At 40.3% G+C, this 23,793-nt stretch overlaps 1 protein-coding gene across 1 annotated transcript in view; it reads right to left on the bottom strand.

Moving 5' to 3' along the window:
* LOC128692680 (uncharacterized) overlaps positions 1-23,793 on the bottom strand; it is a 65,606-nt gene that overhangs the window by 8,633 nt on the left and 33,180 nt on the right. The window contains exons 17-20 of the mRNA XM_070090116.1: positions 21,666-21,882; positions 10,315-10,412; positions 8,671-9,668; positions 8,229-8,256 (exon numbers count right to left, since the gene is read on the bottom strand). Of these exons, the coding sequence (XP_069946217.1) occupies positions 8,229-8,256; positions 8,671-9,668; positions 10,315-10,412; positions 21,666-21,882 (1,341 nt within the window). The remainder of the gene's footprint in view (positions 1-8,228; positions 8,257-8,670; positions 9,669-10,314; positions 10,413-21,665; positions 21,883-23,793) is intronic.

Raw genomic sequence — 23,793 nt, 5'->3', positions numbered from 1 at the left:
AGCGAAATATTTCATAATATTCCATTTATTTTAGTGCTTGCAAGTACAGGAGGGCCCCGCTTTACGGCGTTCCGCTTTACGGCGTTCCGCTTTACGGCGTTCCGCTAATACGGACATTTCAAATTATGACCAAAACTCACTATACGGCTCCCCCCACCTGACTTTCTAATACCGTCACCGTGCCCCACCCTGTTTGTTTACATTCTCCATGAGCTCAGTAAGCACTAAGTCTCTCCATTTTGTCTGGAAACTCCAAAATTTCAAATGTTTTTAAAAGTTATTTCATATTTTATATATACTCTGATAATTATACTTATGTATACCTGTACCTAAATAAACTTACATACATCAAGTCATTTAAATGTCGTATATTACGTTAATATACACATTTTCATTAATCCATCCATGATATTTTTTTCAAAATTATATAATAAACACGATGCATAACATATAAATAAGATAAATACACCCCACAGTAGAATAAATAAACATAAATGTGAGCTGTGTAGCAGACGACTTCCACAAGTGGTGATAATAACAATACTGAGTCTCATTAAATGTCGTATATTACGGTAATATACACATTTTCATTAATCCAGCCATGATATTTTTTTCAAAATTATATAATAAACACTATACATAACATATAAATAAGATAAATACACCCCACAGTAGAATAAATAAACATAAATGTGATCTCTGGTAGCAGACGACTTCCACAAGTGACGCCATAATAACAATAGTCACGGAGTCTCATTAAATGTCGTATATTACGGTAATATACACATTTTCATTAATCCAGCCATGATATTTTTTTCAAAATTATATAATAAACACGATACATAACATAAAAAGATGATAAATACACCCCACAATAGAATAAATAAACATAAATATAAGATGTGGGAGCCTGGTTTGTTTACTCTGTGCCTGGCCTGTCACCTCTCATGTATTCATTCTTTCTCTCTCTCATTTATTCGTTTTATCTCATTTACTTACTCCTGACCCTACATTAAGACTACAAATATTTTAAGGTAAGTAATGAGTGAACTGTATATACATTTTATCGCTCTGGGATGCTTAAATATCATAGAATAGTATGTGTGGGTTGGGTGGCCTGGTGAAATAGCCTGCCTATTACAATACATACCACACTTGATTTCTTACAATAAATACTACTTGTCTCACCCTAGATTAAGACTATAAATATTTTAAGGTAAGTAATGAGTGCACTATGTGTGTATTGTACCTTTTTATTGTTTTTTGATGCCTGGTTCTATTGCTAACTTAATATATGTTAGTGTAAACTTGTTATCTAGTGTTTGTATGCATTTATAAGTGGAAAAAAAGGGTGTTCCACTTTACGGCGATTTCCGCTTTACGGCGCTAGCCTGGAACCTAACCCGCCGTATAAGTGGGGCCTTCCTGTACTAAATAAGCTACCATGGCTCCAAAGAAAGCTCCTAGTGCCAAGCCTGTGGTAAAGAAGGTGAGAAATACGATTGAATTTAAGAAAACCATCATTGAACAATATGAAAGTGGTACAAGTGTGGCCGAACTGTCCAGGATGTATAAGAAACCCTACACAACCTTATGTTCCATAGTGGCCAAGAAAAATTAAATAAAGGATGCTGTTGTTGCAAAGGGAGTAACTATGCTGACAAAAATGAGATCACCAGTACTGGAAGAGGTTGAGAAGTTATTATTGGTGTGGATAAATGAGAAACAATTAGCAGGAGATACTCTTATGACTTCGTTTATTTGTGAAAAGGCTAGGCAGTTGCATGAAGATTTGGTAAAGAAATTGCCTGCAAATAGTGGTGAAGTGAGTGAATTTAAGGCCAGCAAAGGCTGGTTTGAGAGATTTAAGAACCGTACTGGCATACACAGTGTGGTAAGGCATGGTGAGGCTGCCAGTTCGGACCACAAGGCGGCTGAAAAATATGTGCATGAATTCCAGGAGTACATAGAGGCTGAAGGACTGAAACCTGAACAAGTGTTCAATTGTGACGAAACAGGCCTCTTTTGGAAGAAAATGCCAAAGAGGACCTTCATTACACAAGAGGAAAAGGCAATGCCAGGGCACAAGCCTATGAAAGACAGGCTGACGCTAATGTTCTGTGCTAATGCTAGTGGGGATTTCAAAGTGAAGCCATTACTAGTGTACCATTCTGAAAATCCCAGAGTGTTCAGGAAAAACAATGTTATGAAGAGTAAATTGTGTGTGTTTTGGAAATCTAATAGTAAGGCATGGGTCACGAGGGAAATTTTCGTCGGGTGGTTCAATGAAGTGTTTGGCCCTAGTGTGAAGGAGTATCTCCTGGAAAAGAAATTGGATCTCAAGTGCGTGCTAGTAATGGACAATGCACCTGCTCATCCTCCAAACTTGGATGACCTAATTTTCAAGGAGTTTGGGTTCATCACAGTAAAGTTCTTGCCCCCGAATACCACTCCTCTCCTCCAACCCATGGACCAGCAGGTTATTGCAAACTTTAAAAAACTCTACACAAAAGCAATGTTTCACAGGTGCTTGACTGTGACCACAGACACTCACTTGACCCTAAGGGAATTTTGGAGAGAGCACTTCAGCATCCTCCACTGCATAACCCTTGTAGGTATGGCTTGGGAGGGAGTGACTACCAGGACTTTGAACTCTGCCTGGAGAAAACTGTGGCCAGATTGTGTCGACAAGAGGGATTTTGAAGGATTTGGGACTGACCCTAATGAGCCTATGTCTGTTGTAAAATCAATTGTGGCACTGGGGAGTTCCATGGGGTTGGATGTTTGGAGGATGTGGAAGACCACAATGAAGAGCTCACCACTGAGGAGCTGCAAGAGCTTCAGCAGGAAGAGCAACACATCGCAGTTCAGAATCTTGCTGCAGAGGAGGAGGAAGAGAGATGGAAGAAGGTGCCTTCTTCAGAAATTAAAGAGATTTTTACTATGTGGGGTAAGATGGAAAGCTTTATGGAGAAACATCACCCTAACAAGGTTGTTGCAAGCCAGGTTGGCAACATGTACAGTGACAAAGTCTTGGGCCATTTTAGGGAAGTGTTAAAGAGATGCCAGAAACAGAGCTCTCTCCACAGTTATTTTGTGAGACAGGACTCCAGTGACTCTCAAGGTGGTCCTAGTGGCATTAAGAAACAGAGAAGAGAAGCAACCCCAGAAAAGCAAATGGTACCTGAGGTGTTGATGGAAGGGGATTCCCCTTCCAAACTATAAACAATCCACTCTCTCTCCTCCTCCAGTCTCCCATACACTAAGAAGAATCTCCAATAAAGGTAAGTGTTATGCTGTTAATGTTTCATTCATCATTTCCCATTGTATTGTTTATGTACTACATGTATATTTCATGTTAAATTTTTTTTTGTTTTAATACTTCTGGGTGTCAGGAACGGATTAATTGTATTTACATTATTTCTTATGGGGAAAATTGATTCGTAAATCGTAAATTTCGTTTATAGTAACGGCTCCAGGAACGGATTAATTACGAACAACGAGGGACCACTGTACTTGCTTTGCTACACTTCTCTTTCTACATAAACTGGCAAGCATAAAATATACATAATATAATGTATTTTTATCATAGCAACATTTCACTTGAGGGAAGCTTTATAAAGTCATAACTTAATAAAGCTTCCCTTGAGCAAAATGTTATAACAGAATCAAGCTGTTTTATTTGTTGCTTTATGCACTTGTCAGCCCACCATCTCTTCCACCCTGAGATATACCATACCTAAAACATAAGCAAAACACTCTTTACTAAAGCAGACTGACCTGTTGAGCATATCTGATTTGTCAGGGAAAATTTCTTCTGTTGTAGTTTTCAATGAACACATTATTTATATTTGATCTGACGTATCTGAACTCTTACAAAACAGTCAACATAGAGGTTAGTAAGCACACCCTCCCACTGTTAGTAAGGTGCATGAATTGTTTTATTCATTAAATATTAGTAAGGTGCATAGCTTGTCTTATTCTGTAAGTACTAACAACATACAGACTCTGTCTCAGTGATAGTTACAGTGTAGGAGAAAGGAACATCTCATTATACAAGATATTAAACAGTGTATTAAAAAACAATGTTAGGTTTAAAGCAAGAATAACTTAAAGTACTAAGTTTATTTAAGGTGCACTGTCAGCAGTGCTGATAGTGGAAAATATGAGATATAAAGAAGGTAGTCTTCCTGGTGGATATGACATCTACCCTCTCTTGCAATAATGAATTCTGCATTCCTGCTTAAGAGCATTAATGATCAAATTTTTTGAAAACCCAAACCATTCTCCTACAATGTAACTGCTGGTATGTCTTAAACAATGTCAATGTCTCCTGCAAACTGATAGCAAAGGAAAAAAAATTTCAGGAGAGGAAATTTTGATTTAAAATTGTTTGCAATTGTTGGGCTGTTAACAGAAGCAAAGGACAGGTGCACAAGAAAATAAAATTGGGAAAACTTTTAAATTAAATAAAATACAAAGTGCACCTGCATTTTATTGAAAGGTTGAGCGTGAGTAGAACATGTTTGTTTAAAAAAGCTATACCAGAACACAACCTGAGAATTTAAGTACTCTGTATAAAATAATGAAGACCTAATATGCTTTTCAGCTTTATCTTTACTAACAAAATACTACTGTGGTCATGCTGGCTATTTGCAATCTGCAAGCCAAGAGTATTTACCAAATTACTAACTACAGTACAGTAGAGCAACTCAGACAGGATCTAATCGAACATGTTGGATCCGAACATGTTATTACAAACAATGATAGTAATCTAATTCATCACATGTTATAGTTGATAATAAAATAAAAACCTTTCAGTTGACAAGTGCAGAATGTAAATAACACTGTATAGGGGAAAATTGATAATCTACCCTATATAGCATTATGCTTACAAAAACATTTAGTCTGCACAAGCCTTCAATTATTTTATAATTATATTTAGTTTAAGAAGAGATATTTTATTTTCATGAAGCAGGTATCACACTGGCCATAGTATAACAAGTTTTCATTCAGTGCTGTCAGACAAATGTGGTGAAACTGTCAAGTTATTCCCGACTACCTGTTGCATGGCGTGCTGGCAAGAAATGCTGGGATGCTGGTGGTACAGTGAATGGATCCACATCACTTGATACAGTACATACACAAACAAATGCTCTCTATAATAGCTGCTACTAAATTTGTCATATACTAAAAAAAAATTTCCTTTAAATTTTCAAAATGCTCAGGAATAAATTTTAAGGGAAATTTAAAACATATTGATGTACTGTAAATAACAGTGTCCAGAAGTAAGAGAAAGGAGGGACCAGAGATATTTGTTTGTGCACATACTGTACAGCAGAGGAAGACACCAACCCATCACCTCACAGAAAACCAAAGACAAGACGACCAAAAACCGAGGCTCGTCCCTTGCACACTAATATACAACCTACCCATTATGAACTTCCTCAGCAGAAATTATTAATATTCATCCTTATTTGAAAAGAGTTTGGTGGATCTTGATGGGTAACAATAGAATATCAATGAGGAGTGAAGGATCACAGTTATTGGCTAAAATAAAATACTGTTCTTAAGTTTTCTACAGAAAAACTGCAAAGCAAGATTGCTTGCAAAACATTAAGCATGAAAAAGTTTAAAGTAAACTGAGGAGAGAAAAAGTTTCATTCATGCAGTTTCTATCAATATTGGTAATCTTATTTTTCAAACTCTGTGCAGTACAGTATATTTTATTTGTCAATATTGTACTTGCTGTAATGTAAATGCAAATAATAATATACTATTTTACTTCAAATCAGAGACTATAAATCTCATATCATGAAATAAGGTAAATCTAATTATAGTAAACTATTTCACAAGCTTAGCCTTCAGTGTTATCTTACTGACTTAATATTTTCCCAAAGATAAGGAATAATACTAATCTTAAAAACTCACAACAGCATGCAATATTTATGATGTAAGTACATATAATGCTACATAATATATGTACCACTGTATCTCTTCAGCACTGTATGACCCTGGTGGTTCAGTGCTTTGATTGTAATAATAATACTGTATCTCTTACAAAGAAAAAATAGCATTGCAATATTCATATTAAATCATTTTTCAAGATGTTTTCAATCCTGCTAAACATAACATTATTTTTTTTTTGTAAATTCATTCAGTGTGAAAAAGTGATTGTATATTACGTATATAAAATGAAATTTCCCTCTCCATCATCTTACATGCTATTAAGGGAGCTGCATCAAAATGGAAGTGTGTAGTGCAGTAAAATCTTACTACTTCAATTTGGTTATTTATAGTGTTGTGGTGTGGTGAAATTTAGTGTGGAAAACCACTGCCACACTTTAGTACAGTGGACCTCTGACTTACAAACAGCTCCCAACTCAAACAATTATGTAAGTGTATTTTTGTAAGTGCTTTTGTAAGTGTATTTCTGGGGGTCTGAAATGGACTAATCTAATTTACAATATTCCTTATGGGAGCAAATTCGTTCGGTAACGGCACCCGAACAGCCTTCTGGAACGAATTAATATCATAAGTCGGGGGTCCACCGTATACTAACCAAATTGGAGGATAAGATTATTTACACCAGCTGTAAGAAAGAGCTTCAACACAGGCTATGAAAACAATGTGAAAGGTTAGGAAAAGAAACCTTTCCCAGTTAGAGAAGAAAGCAAAGCAACAGTCCACCGGTAGAGCTAAGAATGTGATTTTTTACTCGAGTATTAAACATGAATGATGAGTGAGAGCCTTGAAGGAAATCTGATCATTTTGCTTTTTTTCAAATTCTGCTCCCATATAGCTCTAATTTCTCTTGGTCTCATCTCACAGTTCATTCCACACACTTGCAGGTGTTTTCTCATTACACAGGCATGCAAAAACTCAATGAAAGTAAAGAATATGGATATTCCTCTCAGAGTATACTTTTATAGCTTTAAAATGTACTATTAATTTATTATTACAATTCCTAATGGTGAAGAAATCTTAATTGCCATTAATCTTTATGAAACATTCTACTGTGATTGGTGCACATGGATTATATATTAGTACACATGTACAGCAGTAGCTATCTTATTTCCATACATAACAATTACATAGTAATACAGTGTCCTGTAATACTAAAAAAATATAGTACAGTATTTGAATTAATTACTTACCACAACCAATAATAAAGAAAAAAGCATCAATAAAAACTAAAAATGATAATAAAACATAAATGGGAAACTGATGCAATTTAAAAAAAAAAATGCAGGATGATTATTTTTATCACAAAATTAAATCTTTAAAATGGTCTTGGAGTGCAGATATTCCTGTAAAAATAATAAGTCATTCTTACCCTCTCAATGATTAAAATTTTTTCAAGCAAATATCGCTGTATAGTCCTTGTGGCTTAGCGCTTCTTTTTGATTATAATAATAATCAAGCAAATATCCTCAAGCAACACACACTGACCCCACTCACAGCCTCAAACAGCACACACTGTGACCTACTGACACAGTCTTGAGCAGCACACACTGTGACCTACTGAGTCTTGAACAGCACACACTGTGACCTATTGACAGAAGCCTTTGAACACCACACACTGACCTACTGACAGAAGCCTTGAACAGCACATGCTGTGATTACTGACAGTCTTGAACAGTACACATTGACCTACTAAAACAGCCTTGAACAACACACTGTGACCTACTGACACAATCTTGAACAGCACACATTGTGAACTACTGACACAGCCTTGAACAGCACACACTGTGACCTACCGACAGCCTTGAATAGCACAAACTGTGACCTGACACAGCCCTGAATAGCACACACTGACCTACTCACACAGCCTTGAACTACACACTAATGACCCATTCACACAGGTGACATCAGAGTTCAGACAACACTCTGAACTGCAGCATCCCCACCCCTCTGCCAGAGTGCAGGCACAGTACTTCCCACCTCCACGACTCAAATCCAACTAACCAGTTTGCCCTGGATCCCTTCATAAATGTTACCATGATTACACTCCAAATTCTCTGCATAATATTCAGCCCACACACACTGCCCTCAAACACAACATCTCCACTGCCTCCAACCTCCTGCTGGCTACAATGTTTAAAACTTATTCTTCACAATCATCATAATGTTCTTACTACTATACTCTGGTATACTTCTTTCTTTACCTCCAATATACGATATAAACATGATATATACATGTACTATATAAATTTATATATATTTACCCATATATGGTATGTATCTTTCAAAAACCTAAAATTATATCTGGAATATGTAAATTTATGTACTGTATATGTTTACCCATTTCTGTATGAAATACATTAATACATGATCAAGTTTCCCATTTTGATTTTAATATCATTTTTATAGAAAGCATTTAAAAAAAATGACAAATATCAAATTTGTATCCAGGGATGTTACATGATATTCAGGCATAAGACTCCCTAGACCTAAGACAACCTTGCTGACTTAAAACAACTTCAGAACAAAAAGACATCCTACTGAAGCAGCCAACTAAAATTTAATTACTAGTGATTTTTTCAAAAACATCTTTCTACTTTTTGTACATCATTCAATCCTCAAGTAATGTACCATCTTCCACAGATGAGAGGTGAGGTCTTATCTCATGACTGGTTAAATATTCCATTCAGCAGAAGGCTAGAAAACTAGAAGGTGGTGATGTGCGCCAGGAAGGACGTAAGGTTTAAACGAAACTGAGTCAAACGTCTGTGTGTCTGCAGGGGGAAGATACTGTTTAGAAGCCAGTGGGGAAAATGTAAATCTACCCCATGTTACTTGGCCAGCGCTTGGACTAAGGGACTGAATCTTGTCATTAACAGCACTGGTCTCACTATCATAACCAGTTCCTTGCTTGTCAGCATTTTGTGGCAAATTTGATGGAACTGCTTCATATGATGCCTGCTGACCTTGGAGAAACTGATGGAATGGCTGTTCATTTTGTGTTGGTCTATAAAGAGGCTGAACTCCAGCTGCTGACAAATGATAAGGTGGCAGTTGGCCAGGAGCTGGCTGGCTAGATGGATGCTGATTCAGAGGTGAGTGAGATGAAGGCTTACTCTCTGAGGCTGGCTCATCATTCCTATCTCCTACATGATACTGAATCTCAGCCCCTGATTCTGATTCTGGCTTTGGCTCTGGCTCAGACTTGGAGTCGGACTCAGAATTAAGTTCAGATTGTGGTTCTGGCTCAGGATGAGGTTCAGACTCTGGCTCAGGATAAGGTTCAGATTCTGACTGATGAGGTTCAGACTCTGGCTCAGAATGAGGTTCAGATTCTGACTGATGAGGTTTAGACTCTGGCTCAGGATGAGGTTCAGAATCTGGCTCAGGTTCAGACTGTGACTGCTGTTCAGCTGTAGGCCTATGAGCAGGGTTCCTTGGAGTAAGAAAACTGGATGTTCTATGTGCTGGTATTTGTGGACCAACCCCAAATGACCCAGGAGCAATGCTGAAAGAAGGCTCCTGGAAAATCCTCTCACCTGAGGGATCCTGAAAGGAAATACTCGGCATGGGCAGCGTACCTCGTAACTGATTGACTCGAAGGTACTGAGGATTAACCTGCAGGGCGCCAACAGAACCATGTTCGACTGCTTCTCTCAAGACTCTTCGCACCATTGATTCATCTCCCACTTCTCCGGTATCATCTGCAGTAAGGAATAAAATATAAAAATGCATGTTATGTACTCAATAGCATTACACATAACTAGGCCTATTATACACAAAATTTTGGCCTCTTACAGATATACATGTATTCAATTTACTAATTCTCTTTACCAAGTTAAGTAATTTGAATATTTTTACTAATATTGTTATGGTAACAGATAAGCAAATATAGAAAAATACTTACAAATAACAACGTTGATAATTATATTAATATAGAATGGAATAGAGTAGGTTCACCTAATTTATTAATTATACTGTACTGCTGTGCATTTTAACATACATACATACATAACCCCTTCTCCTGCATAAATTACTAAGTTTAAAAGGAAAAACTTTAGTTTTCCTTTTCAAGTCACCCTGCTTCTGTTGGGATATGGTTGGTGTATTGAAATGAAAAAGAAGACATACATACATAAATCAGACATCATACATACACACATGCATACATACTTTTTTTTAACATGCTGGCCATCTTCCATCATTATCCTTAGAACACAGTGGTTACAAATGTTACTCATGGAGTTGGCATTCAAAACAATGTAAAGAAGGTATCCTTCGGTAATGTTGACATTCTACTGTGAAGCCTAAATGGCTACAAAAATCTAGATTAGTCCAGTGTTACTGTACCTTTAGGAGGAGGGACTTCTCCAACCTTTGCTTCATGTAAAGTTTTGTCCAACACAACTTCCATCTTGGTGAGAAGGTTGCCTTTCCCATCATATTTTCTGTGGGAGGGAGCAAAATAATTATGAGAAAATAACATAAAAGTCATAGAGTGACACTGAGAATATTTAGTGTTAATTATAACAGACTGCCTTCCCTTCAAATACACAAGACTTTCCATGAAAGTTAAACAAGGAAAAGCACTGCAGCAGGCCTACTGGCCCATGCTAAGCAGATCTGGCTTACATCCATGCATGTACTTGTCTAACCTATTTTTAAATCTACTCAAGGTTTTAGCTTCAATGACTCTACTCAGGAGTTTGTTCCACTCATCCACAGAGGATAATTATGACATACTGTCTTTCCTGCAAATACATACTATAAATCTTTGGCACATCTGTAATACTTTCTTATACTCAGAATTTATTTTTTGGGAATGAAATATTGATTATTATTATAATCAAAAAGAAGCACTAAGCCACAAGGGCTATACAGCGCTGCAGGGTAGGGAAGGAAGCGAGGGTATTGGATGGCAGAAGGGAGGAGGGATGATCAGTAGGTTACAGAAAACAGTGGGGCAGGGGATAGTACAGGGGTAGAGGGTAGCAAGAGATTGAAGTAGAAAGGGCTGAAGGTATCAGAATTTGTGAAGTAAGTCAGTTGTTGTCAAAAAGTCAATGAGAGAGTCTGGATGAAAGGTGGGTCCATTAGCGAGAAGGGAAGGTAAAGAGAGAGAGCAGCAGAGCGAAGACGACGACGGAGGTAAATTCTGCGTGCTCGTTGATAAAGTGGGCAGTCCAACAGAATGTGGCTGACTGATAATGGAACTTGGCAATTCTCACAGAGAGGAGCAGGGCGCCTCTCCATGAGATATCCATGAGTAAGACGAGTATGGCCAATGCGAAGACGGGAGAGAGTAGTCTCCCAACCTCGACACTGGTGATAAGAAGACGGCCAGTAACCTATACTCGGTTTAATAGATTGAAGTTTATTGCCGAGCATAGTAGACCAACGTTGTTGCCAACGGGTGTGAAGTTGGGAAGATATTGCAGCAAAATAGTCCGTAAATGGAATACCTCTACATGAAACTGGTAGGTCATGTACTGCTGACCGCGCAGCAGTGTCTGCCTGTTCATTGCCCTGTACGTCAACATGACCAGGGACCCAACAAAAAACAATATCTTTATGCTTGGTAAAGATGCAGCGTAGCCAAAGTTGGATACGGAGGACTAAGGGGTGAGGTGTATCAAATTTCTGTATAGCCTGTAAAGCACTAAGGGAGTCTGAGACAACCACAAATGATGACACAGGCATAGATGCAACATGGATAAGTGCTGTAAGGATGGCATACAATTCAGCAGTAAAAATACTAGCCGAAGATAGTAAATGCCCTTGTACGACGCTGTCCGGAAACACTGCTGCGAATCCTACGCTGTCAGAAGACTTAGAGCCACCTGTGTACACAGCGATGGCATGAGAATGAGAGTGAAAGTGGTCAAGAAAAAGAGAGCGGGAAGCGACCGTAGACAGTTGGGCTTTCGAGCAAGGGAGAGAGAAAGAACAGACTCGAACAGCTGGAACTTCCCAGGGGGGTAGGGAAAAGTGAGATGCTACATGTACATAGAAAGGTGGTAATTGAAGAGAAGACAAGAGCGAATGAAGGCGAAGAGAGAAGGGATGGAGTAAACAGGGGCGGCGAACAAATAAAGAATGTCTACTAATATCAGTGACCATTCTATAAATGGAAGGATTGCGGAGATCATGAGAGCGTACATAGTAGCGAAGGCAATGGGCATCACGGCGATCGGATAAGGATGGAACGTTCGCTTCTGCATAGAGGCTCTTGACAGGAGAAGAGCGAAAAGCACCAAGGCATAAACGTAATCCTTGGTGATGAATGGGGTTAAGGCTAGAGAGAGTAGCAGGAGATGCCGCTGAATAGATCTGGTCACCATAATCAAGTTTCGATAAAATAAGGGTGGAATGTAGGCGAAGGAGGGTTCGACGATCAGCTCCCCATGAAAGATGAGCAAGGGTTTTAAGAAGGTTCAGCCGGCTGTGACAAGTTGCCTTCAGAGAGGTAATGTGAGGTTTCCAGGATAACCTACAATCAAAGAGGAGGCCCAGAAACTTGACTGTATCATGTTCAGGGATACGGGAGCCATAGAGGTACAAAGGATGGTCGGAGATGACAGAGTGTCTAGTGAAAGTAATTTGGTGGGTTTTAGTGCTGGAAAATTTAAACCCACGTGTGGTGGCCCAATTGGAAACACGGTCGACTGCATGCTGGAGAGAAACTGTAATAAGGTGACAGTCAGCGCCTGCACAGGCAATAGCGAAGTCATCAACATAGAGTGATGAATAAATATTTGATGGAAGACTAGAGGCCAATTCATTAATAGCAAGGAGAAAAAGTGTTGTGCTCAGAACACATCCCTGGGGGACACCTTCAGCTTGGATAAAGTCCGGGGAGAGCACATTATTAACCCGAACACGGAAATGCCTGTCAGTTAAAAAGTTCTTAAGGAAGGATGGTAGATTGCCTCGAAGGCCTAAGGAGTGGGCTTGGGCTAAAATATACCTCCAAGTTGTGTCATATGCCTTCTCAAGGTCAAAAAATATGGCAATAACTGAGTGGTTATTCGCAAAGGCATTACGAACATACGTATCCAAGCGTAGTAAGGGGTCTATGGTAGAACGTCCCTTACGAAAGCCATATTGACGAGTGGAGAGACTGTTGTGTGTCTCTAAATACCACACTAAACATCTATTTACTAGGCGTTCCATCACTTTGCAAACTGCACTGGTAAGAGCAATGGGACGATAGTGGGAGGTTTCATGTCCCGTAGTGCCTGGTTTGCGGAAAGGGAGAACAATGGCGGATTTCCACAGCTGTGGAAGAACTCCTTGTGACCAAATAAGATTGTAAAGGCGTAATAGGACTGCAAGGGCTGACTGATGTAAATGTTGTAGCATACGAATATGAATGTCGTCGGGCCCAGCTGCCGATGATCGGCAAGCTGAGAGTGTTGCCTCCAGTTCTTGAAGTGTAAAAGGCACATTATACTGTTCTTCTCTGAGAGAAGAAAAGTCCAAGGGGGCTAACTCTCTGGCAGACTTTGAGGAAAGAAATGAGGGGCATAGATGGAGTCCCTGAGAAATACGGACCAGATGATTGCCAATTTCATTGGCAACATCTAGTGGGTTTGCTATATCAACACCGCCAAGCCGCAGAACAGGAGCCGGGTCAGGAGAATATTTACCACTCAGTTTTCGTACTTTTTTCCAGACTGCACTCATAGAGGAAGCAGAGGTGATGGTGGAGACATAATCTCGCCAGCAAGCGCGTTTAGCGTCACGGATGACACGGCGAGCAATCACACGCTTCTGCTTAAAATCAAGAAGTCTCTCTGCGGTTCTATTGTACTGGTACCTGCCCCATGCAGTGCATTTCAAACGTACTGCACGAGCACAAGCAGGAAACCACCAAGGCACGCATTTCTGAGAATGCCTGCCCGAAGTTTGGGGTATAGAATGAGAAGCTGCGGTTAAAACGGAGGACGAGAAGAGGTGTAAAAGCTCATCGATGGAGGACGAAGAAGGAACCTCTCTAAAAACAGTTAGGTGTGAGTAAAGGTTCCAATTTGCCTGATCAAATTGCCAGCGTGGGATGCGAAGAGGTGGTGAATATGAAGGGGAAGTAAGAATGATTGGGAAATGATCGCTGTCATGTAAGTCCGGAAGAACAGACCAAGTGAAGTCTAATGCGGCGGAGGAAGAGCAGACTGAGAGATCGATGCAAGAGAGAGTGTGAATCCGAGGATCAAAATGGGTGTGAGTACCTGTATTTAAAACATGGAGGGGGTGGGTGGCAAGAAAAGCCTCTAACTGAATGCCACGGGAATCACAGTGAGACCCCCCCCCAGAGAAAATGGTGGGCATTAAAATCACCAAGTAACAGAATCGGTGGTGGTAATGACAAAACAAGAAAGGCAATATCCGGAATAGATAATGCCCGAGAAGGAGAGAGATATAAAGAACAGAGCGTATACCACCTATGCAAGTGGATACGGGCTGCTGTGTAATGCAGCGAAGTACGAACAAATAGCTGATGGTACGGAATATCAGTGCGTAGAAGAAGGGCACTTTCATTAAAGGTCCCATCAGGAAAAGGATCTGAAGAATACAATAAATTATAGCCTGAGATGGGAGAGATAACAGCAGAGTGTAATTTTGGTTCCTGTAAGGCTGTAAGCAAACACCAACAGGGGAAAACTGGGAGAGTAACATCTGAAGCTCACCTCGATTACCCCTGAGGCCGCGTATATTCCACTGTAAATAGGCCATGATTGGCAATGATAAAGATACCTGAAATCCGCAGGTAAGGGTTCCTACGGACTAGAGGGGTTAGAAAAGTCCACATGCGGAGGCAGTGGAAAACGTTCAAGCAGTGAAGGAACGGTGCGCTGTGAAGAAAGGAGTTGCGCAGAAGGAGCGGAGAGTGGATCAGTGTCCATTGATGGTTTGGTCTCTGCAATATATTCAGAGATTGCTTCAAGTGTTTCAGAGTTCAGAGACGTCGTATGGGAGACAATATTGGAAATGGTAGAGAGAGGATGAGTAAAGATTGGAACTGTAATGGACTGTACCAAGGTAGAGGGGGGCGAAAGGGTGGAGGGAACTGGAGAAGCGTGAAAGGGGACAGAAGAGGCAGAAACCTGGGAGGTGGCAGAAGAGGAAGAAACTTGGGAGGGAACAGGGGAGGAAGGTACAGTACGAGGAGGAGGGTGAACCTCTACACTTGTAACAGAGCCAGTGAGAGGGGGAGAACCAGGTACAGAGACAGGGAAGGGAAAATGAGGAGGTGGAAGATGGGTAGGAGGTGTTAACGGACCTTTTTTTGACTTTTGAGAAGTAGAGGGACGATTGGGAGGAGGTGTCATACGAGATCTCGTCGCTACTGAGGCTTGTGAGAGAGAACACGAAGAAGCAAGATCAGACTGAGACGTTGAAGTAGGGACGTCTGAGCCGAGGACAGCAAAAGAAATAGCTACAGGAGTGACTATGGGAGAGGTAACCACAGAGGTGGGTGCAGATGATGGGATACCAGATGTGGGGGGACGTTTTGAAACACGGGAATAAGAAACACGAGGTAGTCTCCCTTGGAGGCGGAGATGAGAAACTGCCATGGCATAAGGGAGACCTTCTGCCTCTTTGAGGTAACGGATTTCCCGCTCGTTTAAGTAGACTTGACAACGGCGAGAGTACGAAGGGTGAGCCTCATGACAATTAAGGCAAGAGGGAGGTCGATTGCAAGACGTATTAGAATGGTCATCGGCACCACAGACTGGGCATTCGGCGATAGATCTGCAATATTTCGCTGGATGGCCAAATCGCCAGCAATTTCTACACTGTTGTGGTGTAGGGATCACCTTTCGAACTTGTAACCGATGTCCTGCTACATAAACTGAGGATGGGAGTTCACGGCTGTCAAAAGTTAAACGACCCACATTGCTAGGGTATCGTCTCCGCCCGCGGGCAGGAAGAACGTAAGTGTCTACCTTGAGGATTGGGAGATCTTGGAGTTCCAGCTGTTCAAGAATGTCAGTGCCACATGTCTGGAAATTTTGTTGAACTATGGTATGGGGCAGAATGATGGTACCACTACAAGAATTGAGGGAATGATGCTTTTCAATAGTTACAGGAACAGTATCGATATGGGAAAGACGAGAAAGCTCATGAGCCTGGGTAGCATGCTGTACGGTGACGATGCGCGTACCGCTCTTAAGAGCATGAAAAGAAATATCTTTACCAACATGGCATAGGAGTGCCTTGCCAATACTGTGGTCAGAAAGATAGGCAGTAGAGGAAGTCGGTCGTAAAGTGAAGAATTTAGTCCATTGTGCAGTCTGAAACTGAGCGTGGAAAGGTAGTGAAGGACGTGTCGATCTTTTCTGAGAGGAACGAGAAGGTGGAGAAGTATCATCAGCAGGTAATTGTCGTTGGCGTTTAGGCGTGGGACCAGAGTTGGTCCGACGTGGAACGGGCCGGCGATTCAAAAATTGCTGCACTGTAGAGGGAGAGGCCAGAAGCATAGTCAGAGGAGAGCGAAGGTCAGATAAATTGAAGGAGTCAGTCGAGGCCTCAGTACCTGAAGCGGGTGAGGAAACAGCACCGGCAAGAGGTACAGAGGCATGAGGAGTGTCCGAAGAGTGGTCCAAAGACGAGGCGGGGTCAGAACGGGGTGCGGTATCAGGAAGGGGCCCGGGGGTAGCAGGTTCATGGACTAGGGCTGCCATGGTTAGGTTACTTCTTTCTTTTTGTTTTTAAGAAAAAAAAGAAAGAAAAGAAAATAAAAAGAAAAAAAAGAATAAAAAAAGGGGGGACCGGGGAGGGATAGTTCCTAGGAGGAATGAAAGGGCCAGAAATCTCCCTCCGCGCCCAAGAGGACCTCAGCACCGCAAGTAGCGCAGATGCAGCATGGAACCCGTGCCATACCCTACCCATCATGCCAGTAAACCGGCAATCCGGGATAGCAACCTCACATCTGCCGAGCTACCTCGGTGGACAAAAGAGAGGGCGGCCGGAAATCCGCCACAAAGCATACCTCCTTCGGCCACCACCCCCGGAATCCGAAAGGTGGCTTCCAGAGATACACCCGTCGCCCAAGAGACACCCAAAGACACCCTCCGGGATACTGGAGAGGGATCAGGACATCCCCAGGCAATCCAGATTCCACGGCAAACTACGCCACCGCCAAGAACCTCAACGGAATGAGATGGACCCCGGTGCCCTTTCCCCTACCTAGGAACTAGCGTGCCTGTGGAAAAAAAAAAAAAAAAAAAAGGCCAAAAAGGAAGAGCAAAAGGGAGGGGTGGGGAGGAGGAGGAGGAAAGGAAAAAGGGAAGGATGGGATAGGGAACGGGGGATTGGGGGGTAATTAGGTTCGGTCTGAGGAAGTAGACCGACAGGTCTAATTCCTCAGACCAAGAGCCTCTTCACCACGCCAAGGAGCCCCCCTTGAAGAGGAATGAAATATTGAAATTACGTGTACAACCTAATGTAACATAAATAATATGAGAAAGACTACTTATTATTTATTATGCATATTTTGATAATCCTGTACCTAGTTATTATAGTTCAAAGGCAACATAGAAAATAATGAAATCAGCCCATGAATGTACTAGGATTAGTCTGCCCAAAATACCCCTGGATGATAGTGGCTTTCTTTGTACTTATCAAACCAAAATTGTAATTACACACTGCATCCTTTTCGAAGAAATAAAATCTTTATTCTTTATGAATGGGAAAGTTTCTGTATATGTGTTCTCTACTGGTGCTTAACATTTTCAGAAATAAACAAGACAGGTTTACACTTGCCCGAAATGTTCTGCATAACCATAGGCTTTCTACATGCACAACCAAATGACACCCATCCCTGTACAGTGTATCATGTGGAAATAAATCTTTGAATAACAATAATACGTACAAACTATTCGATCATGCTGAATACCGGAATGTTAGTAATATGTATTTGAAAATAATCTCTCGGCCTTCTCTATGACTTAGTTATGTTTTATATAGGTAGCCTGCCATCCAGCTCATTTTAACCCTTTCAGGGTCCGTCCTGTAGATCTACGGCTTCACGCTGAGTGTCCAAACCGTAGATCTACGCCAAAATTCTAGCACCATCAAATTTAGCGTGAAAGCACTCATAGGCCTACATGTGAGAGAACGGGTTTGCATGGTGGGTGTGCGCCATAAACAAAAAATCTAGGCGCCCGCATAGCATTGTGGGAACGCCAGCTCAGTTACCCTTGTTCACCATGCCGGAAAACTGGGACTCTCCTCTTCCTATCTGATAGTTCTGACACTGATGGAAGTGGAAATGAAGACGAATTCTATGGCTTTGATCAGTTAGTGACCGAAAGGAATGACCAGGATATCGATAATAGTGCAGAAAACCCTGACGATCCTCAACCTTCTACCTCTGGTGTGGGCACTCGTGACTCATGGTCGGTTGTGCCTCAACGCAAGAGAAAACTAATATTTTCGCGTGGCCAGGCCTCTGACTTCAGTAATGATGATGATAGTGACGTGGATTGTGATTTTATTGCGCTTGACGATCATTCGAGTAGTGATCGTGAGGAATCATATTCACCAGTGAAGTGTCGGTATGTTCGCCGCCGCATGCGCTTGGGTAGTGTATCCTATGCTGTGCCCAGGGGATGGAGTACATCCCGGAGTACAACCCCTGGCCCTACACCAGGTTTAGATAGTGATAGTGAGGATGATGTGGCTACACTTGGCATGGATAGACCACAGGCATCAGAAGATGGTGGTAGTGGTGATGGTAGTGGCACCGCCATGCGTGACTCACCAGCCCAGGCTGGGACCCATGCTGCTGACTCGTCAGTTCAAGGACAAAGCGGAGCGTCAGCCACCAGCCCGCCACAACCACAACCACCCACACAACCAGCCTATGATGTCCAGTATCCACCAGCAAACTGTATCTGGGATTGGCAGCAAAATCCCAATTTTGTTCCCAAGCCCCACCACTTTGATGACTCTCAAAGTGGAATTCTACCTACTTGTCCCCTTGGAACCACGGCCAATGAACTGGAATTCTTTGAATTATTCTTTGACCAGCCATTGATGGAAACTATTGTCAGGGAAAGTAATAAGTATTTTGAGTACACCATGGCAAATATGATCATATCACCACAGTCAAGACTACACAGGTGGAAAGAGACGACTGTTGCAGAAATGTATTTGCTTTTTGCAACAATAATGCTTATGCCTCATGTCTATAAGCATAATATAAAAGCATACTGGTCCACAGATCGGCTAATTTCTACCCCGGTCTTCAGTGAAATCATCCCAGTGAACAGGTTTATCTTACTGTTACGTATGTTGCACTTCTCTGACAAAACCAGGCCTGACAGAAGTGACAGGTTATACAAGATTAGAAATGTTTTCATGTATCTCAAACAATAGTTCAGCATATACTTTTATCCATTCAAGAATCTTGTAATTGACGAGTCTTTGATTTTGTTCAAAGGTAGACTGTCATTTAAGCAGTACATGTATATACCGAGCAAGAGGAAACGCTTTGGTATAAAACTGTTTGTACTCTGTGACTGTGACAGTGGCCTGGTGTTGGATATTGTTGTATACACGGGAAGTAAAACATTGAAAGATACCAAGATGTTATTGGGTATCTCAGGTGACGTAGTGAGAAACATGATGGCACCTTATCTTGGTAAGGGGCATACATTATACACCGATAACTGGTACACAAGCCCATTACTCAGTGATTTCATGCGAGTGAACAAGACAGATGTGTGTGGCACAGTGCGTTCTAATCGTAAACATATGCCCAGGCTCAATGCAGGTGCTCGTGGTGATGACATGCAGGTGTTTACTGCCAATGACATCATGGCATTACGGTGGCATGACAAACGAGATGTCACATTGTTGACAACCATTCACCGTAATGAAATGCAAGACAGTGGCAAAGTTGATCGAGTGACTAATGAACGTATTCGAAAACCAGTGACAGTGATTGATTATACACAAAACATGCGCTTGGTTGACAAATGTGACATGCAGATTGGTTTTGTTGATTGTGTTCGTAAGAGTTACAAGTGGTACATGAAACTTTTCTTCCATCTCATGGACATTTCAATGCTCAATGCATGTAATATGTACCAAATAAAGACTGGCAACAGACCACCGTATGGTGAATTTTGTTTGTCTGTTGTCAGACAACTCATAATGAAGTACCAGGTAAGAACACCTGCTATACAACAAGGTCCTCGAATTACTCAGGATATACCCAAGCGTTTGTGGAGGGAAGGTGATCATTTCATAATACAGCTTCCTTCAACTCAGAAGAAATTTGCTCAGAAGAGATGCATCATCTGTGCACAAACAAAACGACGGCAACAAAGACGCAAAGACACTCGGTTTGTGTGTGAAGAATGTAAGGTGCCTCTGTGCATGGTGCCTTGTTTCAAGGAGTTCCACAAGCTCCAGCAGTTCTAAAACCATGTCCAGTGATTGTAAATATGTAAATATATGATAGAACATTAGTATTATACAAGATTTGTGCATGTTTATTGTAATAAACAACAGTGGTAAACAATAATATGATAATAACTTTAGTGCAGTTATTGTGTTCAATACAGTGAGTTTATCTATATACATTATATACAGTATTGGTCTCTCAGGCCCCAAATGTTAGTAGGAAAAGAAAAAAATTGGAAAAGAAAAGAAAAAACTATAAAAACCGCTAAATAAAGTAATGGGCGTATGTGGAATTTGTCGATGTTGCCGCCACCACATCATTTTGGACAAACTTCTTGGCACTGTGTCTCGGTAAGTACTGATCAGAAAAAAAAAAAATTTTGTCTTATTACCTTCACAAAAATATGCTCTTTAATTCTGTAAGAAAAAATAAATTTTTTTTTTTTTCAAAATTTCTTGGACACTGGAGCACCACTTCAGATTTTGGCCTTGGACCCTGAAGGGGTTAATATATATTCTAAATAAAATGCATCAGTATGAAATGACAGGTCAATAATTCCTAATACACTTGAGTCACAATTTCTTCCTCTGAAAAAGGACTACAAGACTTTAGTAAGAAAGGCTGCCTCTGGGATTTTTTTTTTTACCAAATGGCTATCTCTCACCAAGGTAGGGTGACCCAAAGAAGAGAACACAACCACATCTTTCATTTAATGGGTGTCTTTCCAGAAGTGCATGGACATCACAATTCCCATGATCCTCCTAACTGCAGCATCCCCACTCTGAAAAATAGTTGGGCTAACCAGTTTCCTTGAATCCTTTCATAAATGTCATCTTTCTCACACTCCATCAGCATTTCAAATCCTGAAAACCAGATGTTGCCACTCACTGTGATCTAATATCCTCATGCAAGCCTGCTGGATGCTCAAGCCCTTCCTGTTTTAACTATTTTCATTTTCCCAATCCTACCATTCATGACACATTCAGACTGAAATGTCATCATAAGTTTCATTCTATGTGCAGGTTATTTATGTATTGTTCCAGTCACGGTACTGTGTGTTCTTATTCTTTACTATTACTGATATTGCAAAATTATATAACAGTATTACAAACACTTACACAATATTTAACCCACTACTCATATGCTGCTATGTATTATAACCTATGCAACTGTATTTGTCTGTACCTGAATAAACTTACTTACCCACTTATGTAATGTGTGTAATGTCAGGTTCACCTTCTTATAGTACATTATTTCAAGTACCATACATAAAAAACTAACTTACAGGTTGGTGATATCAATTACTTGATATCCTGGAACAGTTTTCAGTACGCCTTCCATGGAGGACCGCACACTGTCAGACAGTTGTCGCCAAGCTGTCGACCCCGGCTCTGGGATCTGGTAATTACTGCCAACGTTCGTCAACATGACTTCAACTTCATAGTGCAGCTGAGGTGGACGAGGTGTGGTGGTGTACACAAATGGCCTTCCATCAGCCCCACCTGTGTTTGTGATGTACTTTTTATTTGATATATTCAATAAAAATATCATGAATATCATATAGCCACAAATACATACAAATACTCCTTGCTTTACAATGGTTCAACTGACAATATTTTGACTGTACAAAGGTGTGATAAAACTGTACACTTTTTTTTTGTACTGTAGAGTACTGTACATTTACTGATAAGATAAACTTTATAAGATAAACTTTATATTTATGGTATTTAGTTACAGTAATTATTTACTGTATTTACTTATTTATCTATCATATCACATTCATATTCAACTTGTATTAATATTGGTAGAATTACCAAAATATGTTAAGTAAAAGGACACACATGCAACTAATGTGAAATTTTATTGTAGCAACATTTTGCTCTCCAGGAGCTTTATCAAGCCGTAACAGCTTAATAAAGCTCCTGGAGAGTGAAACATTGCCACAATAAAATGTCATATTAGTTGCATTTGTGTTCATTTACTTAACATATTTGACTTACAATATTTTCTACTTATGATGGGATCATCAGAACATAGCCCAATCACAAGTCAAGGAGCACCTCTTCAGCAGTTCAGGTATAATTGGGCCATTCATATCTTTTTTTCAGCTAGAAGGTAACCCTCTACTATAGTTTTACTGGCCAAAATATGTCTCATAACCTGTTTAAGTATAGTTAGGCTAATTTATTATTGTTTGAATATAAAGGCATTATACATTAGCAAACTAGATAAATATATGCTAATCATACTAGATAAATGCATGTGTTAACTATGCTAGACAAACTGAATATATATACAGTACTACCAAAGCTAGATACCCAGCAGACTATATACTAGTCACAGAAAACATTATCTATAACTATTCTGAGCACACCAGCAAAAGTACACAACTAGCCAATACTCAAAACAGGAAACATCAGACAGTGTTTCAGTCCATCCTGTATAATCATCAAGTCACAAATGCAGTTATAACTTCATAATGTTCTAGGACAGCCTGAAACCTTGTCTAATGTTTCTCTCCAATTATGGGTTAGATGTAAACTGTTCCAGCCATGGTACTGTAACTTATTCTTCATATACAAGGATATGAGAGGGGCAATATATAGTGGAAGAAATACTCTATCTGTTATTAATATAAAAAGAAAAATTTTCGTTTTCTTTTTAGGTCACCCTATCTTGGTGGGATACAGCTGGTGCGTTAAAAAATACTCTATCCGGAACACAGATCCTTCAACCATTAAAAGTATTTGACTCACAAAATCATAATAACACGACTGCAAACAAACCACGGAACAGTTGGGGTTTGAATCCATGGCCAGTGAGTCCTGAAACTCAAGGCCAGTGTGTTAGGACTCACTCACCATGGGTTCAAATCCCACTTGTTCCCTGTTTTTTTAACTACAGTATTTGTTTCTCCTTTAACCTGTAAACGGTCCAAGCAGATCTACGTTCACATGTGTAGTGCTACAAAAGTAGATCTACGTTTATTTTACATATTTTCAAATATAACAAAAAAAAAAATAGATAAAAGTTTTTTACACATTTTCAAATGTAAAAAAACAAAAAGAAGATCTACTTTTTTTTTACATACTTTCAAATGTTGAAAAAACGTATATATACGTTTGGACCATTTACGGGTTAAATTATAGTGACTGAATCATTCTGAAACATTTCATCCCTGAACCAGACTTTTTGTTACGAAAAAATATATTTATTTTTTTTTTATTATCACACCGGCCGATTCCCACCAAGGCAGGGTGGCCCGAAAAAGAAAAACTTTCACCATCATTCACTCCATCACTGTCTTGCCAGAAGGGTGCTTTACACTACAGTTTTTAAACTGCAACATTAACACCCCTCCTTCAGAGTGCAGGCACTGTACTTCCCATCTCCAGGACTCAAGTCCGGCCTGC

The sequence above is a fragment of the Cherax quadricarinatus genome, chromosome 30 (assembly GCF_038502225.1).
Source record: "Cherax quadricarinatus isolate ZL_2023a chromosome 30, ASM3850222v1, whole genome shotgun sequence".
Lineage (NCBI taxonomy): Eukaryota > Metazoa > Arthropoda > Malacostraca > Decapoda > Parastacidae > Cherax > Cherax quadricarinatus.
This window is presented reverse-complemented; position numbering and strand designations above follow the sequence as displayed.